This window comes from Drosophila miranda, chromosome 4, assembly GCF_003369915.1.
Source record: "Drosophila miranda strain MSH22 chromosome 4, D.miranda_PacBio2.1, whole genome shotgun sequence".
Taxonomy (NCBI): domain Eukaryota; kingdom Metazoa; phylum Arthropoda; class Insecta; order Diptera; family Drosophilidae; genus Drosophila; species Drosophila miranda.
In genome coordinates this window covers 18,289,566-18,305,185 of record NC_046677.1, presented here as the reverse complement: position 1 = coordinate 18,305,185, position 15,620 = coordinate 18,289,566, and the positions used below count along the sequence as shown (strand labels likewise).

Below are 15,620 nucleotides of genomic sequence, written 5' to 3'. Positions count from 1 at the left end.
GCCCCTCGCACCCGATAACAGCCCTTCGTTGGGTTTCACACATACCTAGGTAAACCGAGAGGCAGGAGGCAAGAGGCAACAGGTAGAGGCAGAGGCAGAGGCAGTGCACGCCGCTGATAAGCCCAGCACGCACATGGCGACATTCCAGAGTCTCGGAGGTGTCGGAGGTGTCAGCTACGATCAACAAATATGGCTAGAACCCGACCCGGCTCTGGGCGACTCCAGTGTTTGTTGTTTGCTTAGATATCGAATCGGGCAATCGGGCGGGAATCGGGGAGTGGAATGTAACGGGGAAGAGGGCCAATGGCCCGCGCAGTTCGATATCCGATACCTGATATCCCAAAGAAAAACACAAATAAGGTGACCTGCTCTATTTGTTTGTCTATGGTGCAGCAGTGGCAGTGGCAGGGCAGGGGCACGTTGCACTAGGGAACAAGCAAATCGTGCAACGTGGAGCATGTCTCCACCCTCCATGCGACTCCCAAGCCATGCGTAATCCGTTCGACTTAATAAGCCACGTTCCTATCCAAGTATTTGATCTGGATTTGGAATCGGGAGGTGTTAAGTGCCCCCCCCCACTCCCCCCGCTCCCCTTAACGAACGTCTCACTTTCCTATGCAAATATTGACAGGCGGCCCATTCGTATGCGTAATTTGCTTCAATTTATTGTTGTTTGCTCAACTTTTCCCCACCACCCATTTCTATCTGTCTCTCTTTCTATTTAACATACTTTTTCTGGTTTCGTAATAAATCACAAAATTGGACAGAAAGTAGGGAAGAGAAAGAGAGAGAGAGAGGGAGAGAGGGAGAGGGAGTATATCCCCTAATTGGTGTATTGATTTTTTGTTTTTCCTTATGGCCTAAGTGTGAAATATGGCGGGGGGAGGTGCGTTGGGATGGCGCCAGACAACAAAATAAAACATATCTATCGGGTTAGAGAACAGTTACCGTATATATATGGGATCCTTATGGAAGGAACGCATTAATGGCCGAATAGCCAATGATGGATGCTATTATACAATATCGTTCGCGATGGAGGACAGTTCTACAGCGGATCTACCTCAAATAATGAATTTACTGAGGATTTACCTGTTGAAAAACTTTCGAAACCGATTGAAATGCCAAGCGATTTAATAGGAGATTCGGAAAAATGTAACATTAGGTTCAAATTCAATTTCTAAAATCCACTTAAACGATGAATATCCAACCAATTTTGCAAAAAAGCAGTTACTCCAATAATCAGCCTTGGAAAATCTCCTATCATACATCATTAGGCAGTTTTTTAGAGCAAATTGTGCAGCCATTTCTTCTTTAAAGCTCTCTAATGTGATGCCCCTACTGAGAATCGTTTATCCTGGAACTTGAACATAGTTCAGCGGTTCATCTCCGAACCGAACCACTCAACAAATTTCGATTGGTAAAGCGCTGTTTAATGACAGATGATTTGTAGTGCTAAACGATTCCAGTGCCTCTCCAACACCCACCAGAATACCATTTTTGGAACCCTGTTTATTTCCCTTTATACAAATTTTTGAATAGACTTTTACGCGAAAGCATTCCGGGGATCAGCCAGCGAGTCCATAATTCACTGCAGTTTAAAATATTTAAAAACTTTCAAAGCGTATATACCGCACTAATACTAGCTACCAAATATATATGTATGTACAAACCCCTTGGCACCCCCAAGTCCGCCCTCGTGCCCGCTCCATCGTTCTGGTCTACTTTAATGCCGTATATCATGTGGTGTAACCATGGCCAAGGACATTCACCATATGCGAGCATGCATAAAAACGCAATAATAACAGACCCTTCCCCCTCCCCCTGCCCGCCAACCACTCCTGGCTCCCCACTCTGCCCCGCACTTGGGGGAGCAGCATCCGAAATAGCAGAAATACTTTGGTCACCGCGGGTGCGAAACATTTTTTTATGCACTTTTCCCTTCTTTTTCGGGGAAAGCTGAACAAAAAAAGGAATGCCAGAAAAACAGCAAAATTTTTGTGACTGGCGGCGCTTTAGCCTGGCTTTTGCTGTAAGTGTGTTCCTCTGTGGCACGGGCACGGGCACGTATACCCAGCTTCCAGCCATTCAGGCCATCCCATCCGGTCCCGGCCAAAGTCTCTTTCATGCGTTTTGTCGTGCGCCATGCCACATGCCCCATGCGCCATGCGGCGAGTGCGGCTCCAGCGGCCGCGACGGCCACAAGAGCAAGCAGGATTCCGGTATCCATCGTCATTGTCGGGTTAACAAACACAACCCACCCAAGCACCCACTCATCCACCTACACCTACACAAGCGAAGAGGAATATAAACAACAAAAAATTCTTCAGCCATAATAACCCTGAGTATCTAGAAAGTAGCAACGACTCGCTGGATTCCCTGTCCGGAACTAGAAATCCCTTTTAAAATTAAAATAAAAACAATTTTAGACACAATTAAACTATTTTAAAGGTTCCCACAAATTATTGTACATAAATTATTTGTAGGTTAGATAAAGATATAGCTGAAACAGACTTATTACATTTTAAATACAGAAAAAATCGTTTAGCAAAGCCTCTGAAAGTTAATCCCAATAAAAACCAGAGACCACTAATTTATTGATTCAGATTATAATTTTTGAATGATCTTTCTATGTTCATTGGTAGCGATTAGCTACTACCTTTCAGGAGCTCTTGAAAGTAGAACAATCAGCTGTTTCTTGCCGAACCCAAGAGAGGGCCAACATTTTAGCTACCAAAAAATAATCTCCGCCGCTCACTCCCTTGAAAATCGTGCACCACAGAAAGAACGAAAATCCCTTAAATATTGGCAGGGTATTTTCAAAGTTTTTTCTTTTTTTTAAGTTAAGGAACAATATGTATAAAGTTTAACCGAAAGGGAGAATGGAGAATGGAGAATGGACCTCCTGGGCGATGGGGAGGGGGACGGGGAGAGTTGTTGCTTCGGCGGCTCCTTGCTCCGCTCACTCGTTCAGGATAACATCACCAAATGAGATTAGGAAGGACATTCGCGTATTTAACACGGACGGACACTGAAACTGCTACCAAAGGCAGCCGGCCCGGAGAGGAGAGCAGCTGCACTCGAAGGGAGACAGGGACCCCGAGTATAGACAGACGGTGACGGGGGGGGGTAGAGGCGGAGGTGAAGGGCTGTGTAACTGGTAACCAGTAGGATATCCTGACTGCCTGTTAGCTGGTCTGCACAGACACTGTACTCTCTGCCCAGGACCTCTGCGGGGGTCCATTCAGTGGGGTTTTTTGCCAAAACGTTCAACAGGGGAATACATGGGGGGTGGGGACGGGCCCCACTCTCTGGGACCACAAGTCCAGTCCTGGCTGCTAATATTGTGTACCACGCTTAGCGCCTCTGTTGTCATTGCAGGAAGTTGCAACAGTTTGAGGCATTGTAATTGCTTTTTTGTTTGTCCCTGCGAGGCACGAGACGGGGAGGGGGACGGGGATGGGCATGGTATGAAGCTGTGTGGGATCTGGTATTGCAGCAAATTTTTAATTAGATTTTTTGATTTTTTTTCCCCATCTCTTTCATGGAGATTTTTTGTGTCCACCGCCCGAGGTTCTGTTTTCTGTTTTAGCAAATGACACTCGCCTCAAATTGGGTCCGGCTGGGGGTGGGGGTTGAGGCATAGTCCTTGGACAAACATATTTGTTAACGAGTTAAAGCGAAGATAAACCGGAAGTTATGGGGCATGACAAATTGTTCGATGGTTATTCTCGGGGCAAAGATTCTCCACCACAGATGCGACGAGGAGCGACTGCTTTTTGTGGTTTTCAGCCACCGACAGGGAAAAAGTTTTAAAGTCCCATGAAACTCATGGCAAGAAGGGTAAAGTTTGTACAAAAGAAATGAAAATTTTTGACTGAATTTTTAAAACATTACGAGAAAACGCCAGAGGTATTTTAAGAGCCGCAAAGTTTGTTTTAAAGAATTTTGAGGGAATATGCCGACTTAATTTTATCTGAGATCACTGGAGGACATTTGCAATTAAATTAATTAAATGAAATCGCATAGAAAGATACAAGAGTCAAGAGCCAAACCGCAGAGTAAGTCCGAAAAACAGCTGCCGAAAGTACAGCAGACCCCAACCTCAGAGTAAACAAAAACAAAAAGAAGCATATACACAGCATTCGAGTACTCGAATGCTCGAATAATTAAATACGTTCCGAGCATTCTACGGCGGACTGCGGGGGAGTCCGTCCGGACAAAGCGAAACAAAGCACGGCCGAGCTCAGGCCAAAAAACTCGCTTCTGGGGGCTGCTGGGGGCTTCTTCTGAGGGCTCGGCCAGGGGGAAAACTTTGCTGCAATTATGAAATTTCAGACATTTTGACGTACACACACTGCACTACCCGGAGCCTCGTGTAAGACACCATTTCCCCCTCTGCAGTGTCTCTCCTTTGTTGTCCACAATACGCTGGTGTGGGCCGGCCAGAAAAGTTGTTTGGCTTGGTGAACACGAGACGAGTGTCCATGATATGGGAATACTCAGAACGAAACATGTATGTAAATGTTTCTGTGGACGGGGAGGCTGCCAGCCCTGCCCGGGGGTTTGTCCTGCGGTCGGGCTTCAATTAAATTGTGTGGAAATCAAATTGCGCTTCTGATTATGAAATCAGATCCTCTTTTGGCAGCAAACTTCTGCATGGGGTGGCAAAGGGCAGCTATCACTGTGCAAAACATTAATTAAAATTCGATAATGGCCGAGGGTTGACTCAACCTAAACCTTAATGTTAACGTTCAAAATATTCCGCATGTACAGGTTGGGTTTCTATTAAAATTCGGATCTGTTTCCAATTGCAACACATGCAACCACATACATGTCTTGTTAACTTTCGAATTTCGGTCCAGAGCGAAATATTCCGCAGGGTGTGGCCTAGAATACACTGAGCATAATATAGGATCCGATATACAATATACTTTGGAAGTCTAAGGACTTAAGATAATATTTTTTACGTTTATAAGTGTACGATTATTTCTTACTATTGTAACATAATGAGATATATATATGGGGATACATACATCCATACTTATATAAAATACAGACATTGTCTAATCAATAAGTAGGTATCGAAGGAATTAATTCCCTTCCATTTCGGTCCATCCCAAGACAGTCTGATATTATTTTTGTCAAACAAAAGCCCCAACTCTTTTCAGCTCTTTTCCCCATTCATATATGTGTATCTTTTCCTCGCTGCTTTCAAGGAGGATGCCATCTTAAGGCCAGTTGAAAAATTGATTTTGATTTGTTTTAACGGGTAACGACTCTTTATCTGAAAATACCAATAACCCATAAAACTTAATTGAATGAATGGTTATAAATTCCCTAGGAATTGTAATTGAAAGTGCATACATGCGTACATTTCTCTGCTGCCCCCTTCGGCCCCTCGATCCGACTGACAAACAGAACAGCAATAATGAAAATCGAAGAGTGGAGCTGCCCGGGTCCGGGGAGCAACCACAGAGCATCAATTATAAATGCACTCGATAAATTATTTCCAAGTATAAACTTGGCTTTCAGGCACTTCAACAGCAGCATCAGCAGCCGGAACATCTGGCCAGGTGGCAAAGCACACAGACACACACACACACACACACAACTGACCTGATTTATACGCACACATACGAGTGGTATTAAGTACCTTTCATGTGTTTACAAAATAATTTTTGTTTGCTTAAGTTTTGAAGCAAGTTTTCCAACGGAAACTATGAGTACTCGAAGACTGGAAGCTCTCTTTCTTGGCTTTGTTTCCCGTTTTATTTTGCCTTCTTATTTGCTCGTGCTCGGGCCCGTGCTGGTGTTGGTGTTGGTGTTAAGCACTTCCGTTTGGCTGCTTGGCTGATTGGCTCCTGGCCGACATGCGTTTCCCGGCCGTGCGGCAGAAGTCTGCCTCGGGACCGACCTCTGTGGCTTCCAGCTGCACTTGCACCTTTTGGCTTCTGACAGTTCTCACTCCATGCTTCCTCTCACTCTCTCACTCTCTTCCCCTCTTTCTCTCTTTTCTCTGCTTGATTTTTCATTAAGTTCCCCGTTGAAGTACCAGCGTAAGTCACTCCTTTGCTGCTTTTGCTTCTCCCCGAGTACCGTTAGTAAGAATTATTTTCAATTAGCCCGCAACCTGACTGCGGAGCAGGAAAATTGATGGGGAACAGTTTTCCGTGTGGTTATTTTTCTTTGAGCTGAGAAGCGCTGGCCATTTTTCTTATTTTTCCTGAAAAAATGCATTGGGGGTTATAATGCTTAACCAATGGCAAATCGCCAAAGCAAATATCGACAATATATGTATGTGTGTATGTGTTTTGTGGATTCGAAATTTATTTGCTTTGAACTCTTTAAAGCCAAAATAAATATTATTGTATACATACATCTATATGTATGTCACACATAGTGACAAATAGCTAAATAAACCACAAACGCCAAATTAAAATTATTATATGTACTGCACAACAAAATTAGAATATTTTTGGCAAAAATGAAATTTGTTTTCAGATCAATAAATCTACATAAAACTAGACAGAAAAGCTAGCGTCGAGTGCCGAAAGTTTTAGTACCTCTGAAGAAGCTTTACGATAGGTGTACATGATATTTAGCTCTCACCTTTTTTCGCTGCAGTGGAGGATATCAAACTACATCCCCTGGTTACAAAACAAGTACGCACGTTGGTTTAATTAAGGAATATATGTATATAAATGTTTTTTTGATCGTGGTCAGAGCTGCACTGCTTACATCAGCAGCATGGCAGCATATCAGCTGCAGCAGCAGTCGAAAGCTCAGATCAGATGCAAGCGAGGCAACGACGTAGATAAGCTTAGCTAAGCAGAAAGCAAGCTTTTGGGAGAGAGCTTGCTATAATAACATATGCAAGCATGTGCATATCTTCTGTTGCTCTCCCTTTCTGCCGCGCTGCTTATCTGCTATTGATCTCGTTATGCTGTTAATATTGTTTTTCTGCAGCTGCTGTTCTCCGTCGCTAAGTAATTTGTAAGCTGGCATCCAAAAACATGTTGCACAGTGCTATTGACTAATGCTCTGATTAAATGTTTTAATGATTCCCACACAATATACATATGCCCACGCTAAAGCTTTGATTATGAATAACTAATTATTTGCACCGCTTTGTTTACTGAAAATGTGCATAAAAACTGTTGAACACACATCTCATTTCAAATACGAACACATGATGGCCAAAATTGACACAACTTCCAATATCAATTAGTTTAAGGTTAATTAATAAACATTCAACTTATTTTTCTCTCCATTTAGCCGAAACAAGTTTGTGCATGTCCCAATCTCCATTCGATTCGATTCGATTCGATTACCTACCAACCACCCGAAAGTAGGCAGCACTTTGCGGAGCAGCACACTGCCCCCCTATAGCAAGGGAAACCTTTATCGCACTCGCATTCACAGCTGACAAGCCAGTAGTTTTGCTGTTGTTGTTGTTGTTGTAGTTTTTGTTTGTTTCCCAAACAATTGCATAACAATGCGGCGGGCGTGTGAAGAATTCCGGCCCTCAACTTAAGCCTAACTGGAAAACTGGAAAGCTGGAAAAAAGGAAACCGAACACAAACTTTACCCAGTTGCCCATTCAAATGCAAATCTGGGCGCAAATCTTCAAATGACTTCGATTGGTTTTCTGGTTACGGCTTTTGTTTGCGGGAAGGACTCTGCCCCGGCGCCTCCGCCGGACAAAGGACACTCCATTCTGAGGAGCACTCCTAATCAGAGTTCAGGGCGAACATGTAAATGCATTAAAACAATGGTGACCACAGCATTTGAACGAATTCCCCAAACCGAATTGAGGAGAAGTTTAATTTGGGGCCAGGAGTCCGAGTCCTTGTTCTCTGCCCCCGGATTGAATCTTTATGAGCGAAGGTTTCATTTGCATTTCTGTGAGAACTCGATTTCCGCTTGGTCAAGTGACATGATTGATACTCTCCACCGCCTGGCGTCTGAATGATTCCTGGGGATACCCGAGCCTGGGGCCTCGGGGGCGGAGCCGGGCGTAAACACAACACCAGGAGCTTTGACACGCCGGAGCGAGCAGCAGGAGAAGGCAACATTGAGACGACCACAAGCGGAACAAGCAACAAGGACATGCAACCGAGCCAGGAGAACCATATATGAGGTGGCCACGTTGGGGAGCAGACACGGGGCGACACGTTGCAGCTCTCACAATGTTGTAAAATGATTTTTGCCTCCAGAGATGGCAGAGGCTTAAGCAAATCGTTGGCTTTTGCCAGAGTCCTTAAAGCCCCGCAGAGACTCTGGGAGCTTGGGATGCCATTGAAGTCTGTCAGGTCTAAGCACTGAACGGGATCAAGATGTTGAAAGAGACCTTTGATCCCGAAAACTGCACAAAATATAACAGCAATCTAGGCATTTAAGTAAAAAGTGAGGAACTATCGCAAGGCCTGCCACACTGCCACACCTACGAGCGCCTATGATGATGGCCACCTTGACACTCGCTTTAAACTGTTTTTAGATACTCAATGCAACACACAACTACGAGTATATGTTATATTGGGATGTGTGTATTTCGGATGTGGCAGCTTCGGCCTGTGTGCCACAAGTTGAATGCATTTGTTTGTTTGTTCTGCTGTGTGCTGGTCTCCGGCTCAGACTGCAAACAATTAAGTTTGCATCTATGGAATGACACTTTTATTTCCTTGCGGCTGGCTGGCCGGGCACACCCAAAAAACGTACCAACATGTGCCGATGTCAGTGGCAATTTCTGTTTTTTGGCAACTCCACACAGTTGGAGAGGCCTTTTCCCCACCCGCCCGCGGCTGTCAGATGCAATGGAGAGGAGACTTGAATAAAATGTACTTGCAATAAATTTTCCACAGCTCCATAGACCTGTATTTATGTACATATGTGCATATATATGTGTATATTATCTGCATACGAGGCAGCTCCTGTTTTTTGGCAAGCCACAAGGCACTTGTCCGATTTAAATATTTAATCTGATTTCATGTTTCAATGCGTTCTTGGAGCATGTTACATTACAATAATGCTGGGCATATGTTAGAGTAGCAGAATTTCCTTAGAATTTCAGTGTCTGGAAGACTCTTTAAGTGCCGTTCTGTCGTTCTGCAATTTAATTTCACTTAAAACAGACTGTTTCAACGTTTGGCTGTCATCAAGCAGCTGCTCAGGAAGTTATGGCCAAGCAAATGTGGAATTAGTCAAAGTATTTAATTTTTGTGGCATTCAAGCATTGATTATTTCGAATTTCGATTGAATTGATTGTCTTGATGGATGTGGCAACTAAAGTTTACCAGAAACTTGTCTTCGGGAATGAGAAGTCAAGAATTTGGTTGGTTCAATATAATTAAGGAACATTTTAAAACTAGATTAACACTTAGTCCTGCACAAGGGTCGATCGAAGACAGTATATTATTCCTTTCAATAGAGATAATACAATATTATTCGCTACTCTTCGATGAATTTTTTTGTGGTCTTTCAAACATAGACCTGGTTCTAGGCCTAGGCTGTAGCATTCCCATGCTACAAGGGTCGCATCATAGAGCCTTCGAAGACCAAGTATGGTGGCGCTGGTGGGATGATTTATTGCTACTAATTGAATTATTTTAACTACTCTGATTTTAAGGTACTTTTCAAAAGGTAAGCCTCAAATTCCCTATCCTTCTCCTGCCCTACAACTCTCCAGCGTCGGACCTCCTCATAACCTCCACCATTCCATCGTAGAGCATGCTGTTGACGTCATTCGCCCAAATGAAATCGACATGATTGAACCTCTCGTAGGGAATCAGCTCGTCGTGGACCACATTGGGCAGGACGTCGCGCAGTCGCTCCACATCGCGGACCGCGGTAAGGAGATCGTTCTTACTGTAGTACAGGGCCACCTTGCAGTCGACATTGGCCAGGTTGTACTCTGGCGGGGTGTCGGAGCCGTGGCGGCGACGGTTCTCCACAGCGCTGAAGTAGTCGTACTTGTAGAAGCCACCGCTGTGCACCAGCTGGGTGTAGTGCCCCAGGGACTTGAGCGAGGAGCCAGCGACGTGCCGCACAAATAGCGGCACGAGGGTGGCATTCAATTGCTGGGCATCGACGCCCATCAACTGCAAAAGGAAATAGCTGCAGGTGTTCCTGAAGGCGAAGCTACAGATCTGATAGAACAGTCTTTGCCACACTTCGCCCTCCGGTGGAAAATCGTATATCCCCAGGGTTCTGGCGTAGAACTGAAACATATGCGATAGATATAAAGCGTAGTAAATGTGAATAGCTCGTACTCGTACTTACAGTCAGAGGTCGGATGTACTTCGAGGCCAACAGGACAAAGGGCGACTCAATGTAATCACAGAATGCCACCGGCGCCAGAGCCTGCATCAGTTTGATCTTCTTCATGTAGCCGGGTCTCTCACTGCCCATTACCATGAAGGACGTGGTTCCCTGCGAGTGGCCAATGTAGTGGAGCTGCTGGAATCCCTTGGTCATGGCCAGAACATAGTCTATAGCGGCCGGCAGGTCGTACAGGCCGACCTCGTGGAAGGAGAAGTCCCAAAACTGGGGCATATGTCGTTGGTAGCGCTTGTGCTTCCTCGAGTAGCGATTGCCCCGCGTGTTGAGCAGCCAAATGTCGTAGCCGAGATTGCTTAGCCTGTAGGCCAGCGATTTCTTGGGTCCCAGAACGAGGTACCCAACGGAACTGTCCTCCAGGCCATGGACCATCAGCACGGGCTGCGCCCCAGGCTTCGGTATGCGATGGGCTGTGAGCACAAAGCCATCCTTGGTCGTTATTTTGTGGACTTCCGCCTTATAGCCATACTTCCTGATCATATCCGGCTGAAGAGGAATCATAATTAGTCATCATTAGTGATGATGTCTTCTTTCTTACCGCCGGCAAATTAGCATCCTCTATAATAGATCTATCGTATTTGATAATATCCGAAGTCACAGTATCTAGGTGCAAGCTAAGCCAGATCACAGAACCGAACAATAGCATTAGATTCTTTCTTCTAGTCATTTTATTTGTTGCCCTGTTTCCCTGTTGCTTCTATGGTATCTCCAACCTTCAGTTAATGCAATTTTCCACATGCACTGTCAATGCTAGAGAGACAGCCCGAATGCTAGACTGTTTGCTAGACCATAATTAATTGGCCAATCAAGATCTATTTCTATTAAAGCAGATGCATGTAAACAAACAGATGATCAAATTGCACTCGAACTTGAATTTGAGAATGAATTTGTTCCACTTGAATTATTTATTTCAATTTGAATATATTACTTTTAAAATATATCTGTTTATATGAAAGCTCAATGAAAATTATATATTTATTTGCGGGTCTTCAATATCCCTTGCTACATCCTGTTCACATGTTTGGTGTTTTCCAATAAAACGAGTCTTAATGTTTTTCAAATCAGAACTATTCCCGCTGCGCGATCAACTGCCACTGAGCACTGGCATCCAGTCGGATGCCTTATTTGATGGCTAATTTCAGCTGGCGAGGCTTATTAAGTCGCTCCCCTCCTTGACCCGCTCGCATTGCCGACTACTCACGAGAATCAGGGCAATTAATATGCATAATATTGTAAACTCTCATTGTTTTTAATGTATTAAACAAGTTTTTATTGGCGCCCAATGGTAGCTGCAAGTGGCAGTAGAACAAGTTAACAGTCGGATAAGGTCGGGCGAAATTGACGTGAAAGCTGGAAAACCCAAACCAACTAGCAAATCACACATAATTGCAAAAATCTGACGCTAATCACAATTGATAGGACTTGCAATTGAATCTGCTACTAACAAGGAAATTAAGTTGTTACCCTGTTGCTCTGGAGGGTGATCCATTTTCAATTAGAATTCTCAGATAGACATACCTTTTTCTCAGAAAAGTGTTGCATGGCAGTTTCTAGGTCACTTGAACTAAGGGAAACTCTCCCTTAACTGTTAACTGTTCCTCGGTTTTCCTTAAGCGAAAATTCAAATTCCTACTAAACAGCACCTGCCCAAAACAAAGTTTTAAAATGGGCATCCCCAAGCAGCTGCAAAATCAATATCATCCAAAGGTCCTTTGAAATGTCACTGGCATACGGTGGAACATCCAAAGCGAAATCGCACCACAGAAGAAAAAACTTTGTGAACCGTGGCAAGGGCCGTGGCTCTACTTCTATACCCGATACTCAGTCTGCGCGTATGCTGATGTCTCGCTCACCTCCGGCAGATCACGCACACTGCACGACGAAGAGTGTATGAGAGAGAGAGAAAGAGAGACCGAGAATGAGTAGGCGCGTGGAAAGCTTTTCGTAGCCAATGCAATTTCATTCGTTCCTTCTGGCTATGATAATAATATATAGTTGGATACCAAATTTGACTTCTCTAGCTCATACAGTCTCAGAGAACTAGGCGCTTATCCATCGGCGCTCATCGGACAAACATAGCTCGTCTATTGATGCTGATCAAGAATATGTATTCTTTATGGGGTTGGAAACGCTTCCTTCTGGGTGTTACATACATCCACCACATAATTAATATATATATTCGTAAGGGGGGTTTCAAAGAAGGCTACGACATCCAAATTGTCTTGACACAAGGCTAACTGTAGGTGCAGCTTTATATAGTAAATATATATAATAAAAAATTGTTCAGAATTAACACTCTGCAATTAAAAAGTGTTTTAAATTTATGTAATATTACTTTTGTTGATTCTTGATCTTCGTATATTAATACATATTTGTATGCATGTATGTCTGTTTGTAAGTATTCAAAAGTAAAGTAAACTAAATCCAAATAAATACCTAACTATCGCTGACACCTCTGACCCGCTTTATACTGTAAGTTTATAGACTAAAATAATATTTAGATAGCTTATACTAGGCTCCATCGTTCCCCCTTCATATAACGGAGTTCTCCTGATTTCGCATGTTCTCCAGCATGCGATCCCAGAGTAATTCCTTCCCATTGATGGCCCATATAAAGTCCAGGTGGTTGAACTCCGGATCGTCGACCAGGTACTTTGCCACGACATTGGGAAGCCTCTTATCCAGCATTTCCACATCCTCGGGAGGCGCCAGCCAGTCGTTCTTCCCGTAGTAAAGCGCCACCTTGGCCCGGACATTCTCCAGCTTGTAGGTGGGGGGATCCAAGGTGCCGTAGCGCCAATGGTTCCTCAGCCATCCATAGTCAAACTGTCTGAAGGCTCCGGACCTTTTCAGCTGGCCAAAGTGTTGCATTTGCTTGGTAGAAGCTCCGGCCGGGGAGTGGCCCACAATCACCGGGAGCATCGTCTCGTTTAGCTGCAGCTTGTCGAAGCCAGTGGTCAGAAAGATCACGTTCGAACAGATCTCCTTGGTGATGGTTGTCTCGTCACAAATGATCCGATTAAACATGCTGATGAACTCGTTCTTGGGCAGAAACTCATGGACGCCGATTAGCTTAAGGACCACCTGAAAGAAAAAATCGAAAAGTGAGTTTACAGAAGAAGAATGTTGAAGAGGGATGTGGATGGGAAGAAAATAAATGTTTAGGCTTGGAAAGATGTGTGAAAGAGATTCTATATGCTAATCTTGCTTGTAAAAATGATCTACAAACATTTTCCCAAGCAAAAGCTAGATATTTTTCGATGGATCGTAGGAATAGGAATAGGAATAGGAACGGGGTAACTTACGCTCACCGATAAATGCCATTCGGCCAAGAAATTGACGACAGGACTCCGGCAATGCTTCAGGAAGGCTACTGGCGCCAGGGCCTGCATAAAGAAGATCTTCTCCATGTACTCGGGTCTCTCACTGGCCATGATCCAGAACACGACCGAGCCCTGGGAGTGGCCAATGTAGTGCAGCTGACTGAACCCCGTGTGGTTGAGCACAAAGTCGATTGTGCTCGGTATGTCGTGCTTGCCCATCTCGTGGAACGTGAAGTCCCAGAACTTGGCATGGCGCGTACTGTACTTGACGTGGTTCCTGGAGTATGTGTTGCCGCGGACGTTGGCCATCCAAACATCGTAGCCCTGCTCGTAGAGCAAGTATCCTGTGGGGGGTTTGGGGCAGAAAGGCTCAATCAGAATGGGTTGTTCGAGGGAGAAAACTCTTGCCACTTACCCAATCCTTTGTTGGGTCCCATCATCACCCAAGTGGCCGAACTGTCCAGCAGGCCATGCACCAGGAGCACGGGCATTGCGCCAGGACGAGCGATCCTGTGAACACGGAGTATGTAGCCATCGTCCGTCTCCACGGTATGATTCTCTGCAGGGTAGCCATATTTTTGTAGCAGATGGATCTGCGAAAGGGCAAATGTTCATATGATGGAAAATATTCTGATGTTTTTAAAATCTAATGATGATAAAAGATCGGAGACAGACTCCATTTGAAATGCATTTGCATGTCGGCGCTCCAAGTCGGAAGAATCTTGCTCTTTGTCATGTAATAAAATATGACCTCACCTTTCGACTATTAAAGTAAGTCAAACTAAAAAAAAAATCAATTTTGTTGCGTTGCGTACTTTCGACTTGAACATTTTACAATACTCAAATCTATGCGGTCATAACACCAGGTAATGCCGGTTTATAATAAACACCTTCGACGAAAATACAATGATGATTAAACCAAACAAAAAACAGGCGCAAATCGAACTGCTCAAAAGATTATTTAGCTTCTGTTCAACATTTGTTTGGGTTTGTGTTTTGGCTTACCGTGTCCAAGTGCGAATCTTCCAATATATTGGGATCCACATCGCTCTCTATCCGCAGGTTACTGTCCCCGACTATGGAGCGCCCCAGCCAGCTGGGGGACTTGAATTGGACGTTGAAGAGGGTGACATTGCCCAGCACCATTGCCAGACCGGCGCTGATCTCCGGCTGGACCAGGCACAGGCATAGGGCGCCGATGAGCAGACTCGCCGACGATGATAATGACATTTCTGTATCTGTCTCTGTATATACTCTATATACTATATGGTGTGTGTTCTCCCTCTCGTTGGGGGCTTAGGATCTCTGGGGTCTGTTAGATGCGTTCGGCTCGAGTCACAAGTGTCGACTGACGGCAGTTTCAATTTGCAAGCGACAAAGAAACTTTCTGCGAGAGAGAAATTCAACACTTCCCCGCTCTATTGTATGGATGTGTGCAGCAGGGTCCGGGCACTTGTTGGTGTACAATACTTTCAATTAATTTTGAATCACCAAAACAGAAATATTGGTCAGGCACGGCGATAACCCCGGTTGGCCGCTTTTCTCACTTGCTGATAAGCCGCGCCGAAGAGTCCGGCTTGAATCGATCTTGACTTTGACTCCGCTTACGCACGAGACGCCAATCCGGCCCTCAACAACAACTGAAGATGTTTTTTGGTATTCGATGGGGGTCTACCTTGGCTACAATGCCCCGACCAATAAACAAACTAGTCAACATGTTGCCAAGCCAATTGATTTCATAATATTTCTGCTCCATCCGACTCTTCCGACTACCCATACTACGGTGTATAGCAATTTGTTGCTGGCTGGAAAAAAATGTTTAATTATATTTATTACAGGCACCATTTTATAATTGATCATGCCTATCATGATATGTATTGTAGGGTATATATAAGTCTATATGTAGTAGGCCTTGGTGCTGCCTACCCAGCACTTGACCTAATAATCATTATCTGAAAATAC

The 15,620-nt window shown here is 44.4% G+C and overlaps 2 protein-coding genes across 3 annotated transcripts; both read right to left on the bottom strand.

Annotated features, from left to right (window-relative positions):
• Positions 1–9,191: 9,191 nt before the first annotated feature.
• On the bottom strand, positions 9,192–11,440 carry LOC108164281 (lipase 1). Its single transcript, XM_017299930.2, has 3 exons — positions 10,874–11,440; positions 10,279–10,821; positions 9,192–10,217 (listed from the first exon to the last, which is right to left on the bottom strand). The coding sequence occupies exons 1-3, from the start codon at positions 11,000–11,002 to the stop codon at positions 9,672–9,674; spliced, it is 1,218 nt and encodes a 405-aa protein (XP_017155419.1). The 5' UTR covers positions 11,003–11,440; the 3' UTR covers positions 9,192–9,671.
• A 1,177-nt stretch (positions 11,441–12,617) lies between these two features.
• On the bottom strand, positions 12,618–15,283 carry LOC108164043 (lipase 3-like). Of its 2 annotated transcripts, none has more exons than XM_033393461.1 (4): positions 14,664–15,283; positions 14,074–14,251; positions 13,647–14,002; positions 12,618–13,419 (listed from the first exon to the last, which is right to left on the bottom strand). In XM_033393461.1, exons 1-4 carry the CDS (start codon positions 14,886–14,888, stop codon positions 12,868–12,870), a joined length of 1,311 nt encoding a protein of 436 aa, XP_033249352.1. In that variant the 5' UTR covers positions 14,889–15,283; the 3' UTR covers positions 12,618–12,867. The 2 variants fall into 2 exon arrangements, with proteins under 2 accessions (XP_033249352.1, XP_017155110.2); XM_017299621.2 differs by having other exon boundaries at positions 13,641–14,002; positions 14,664–15,282.
• Positions 15,284–15,620: the final 337 nt, after the last annotated feature.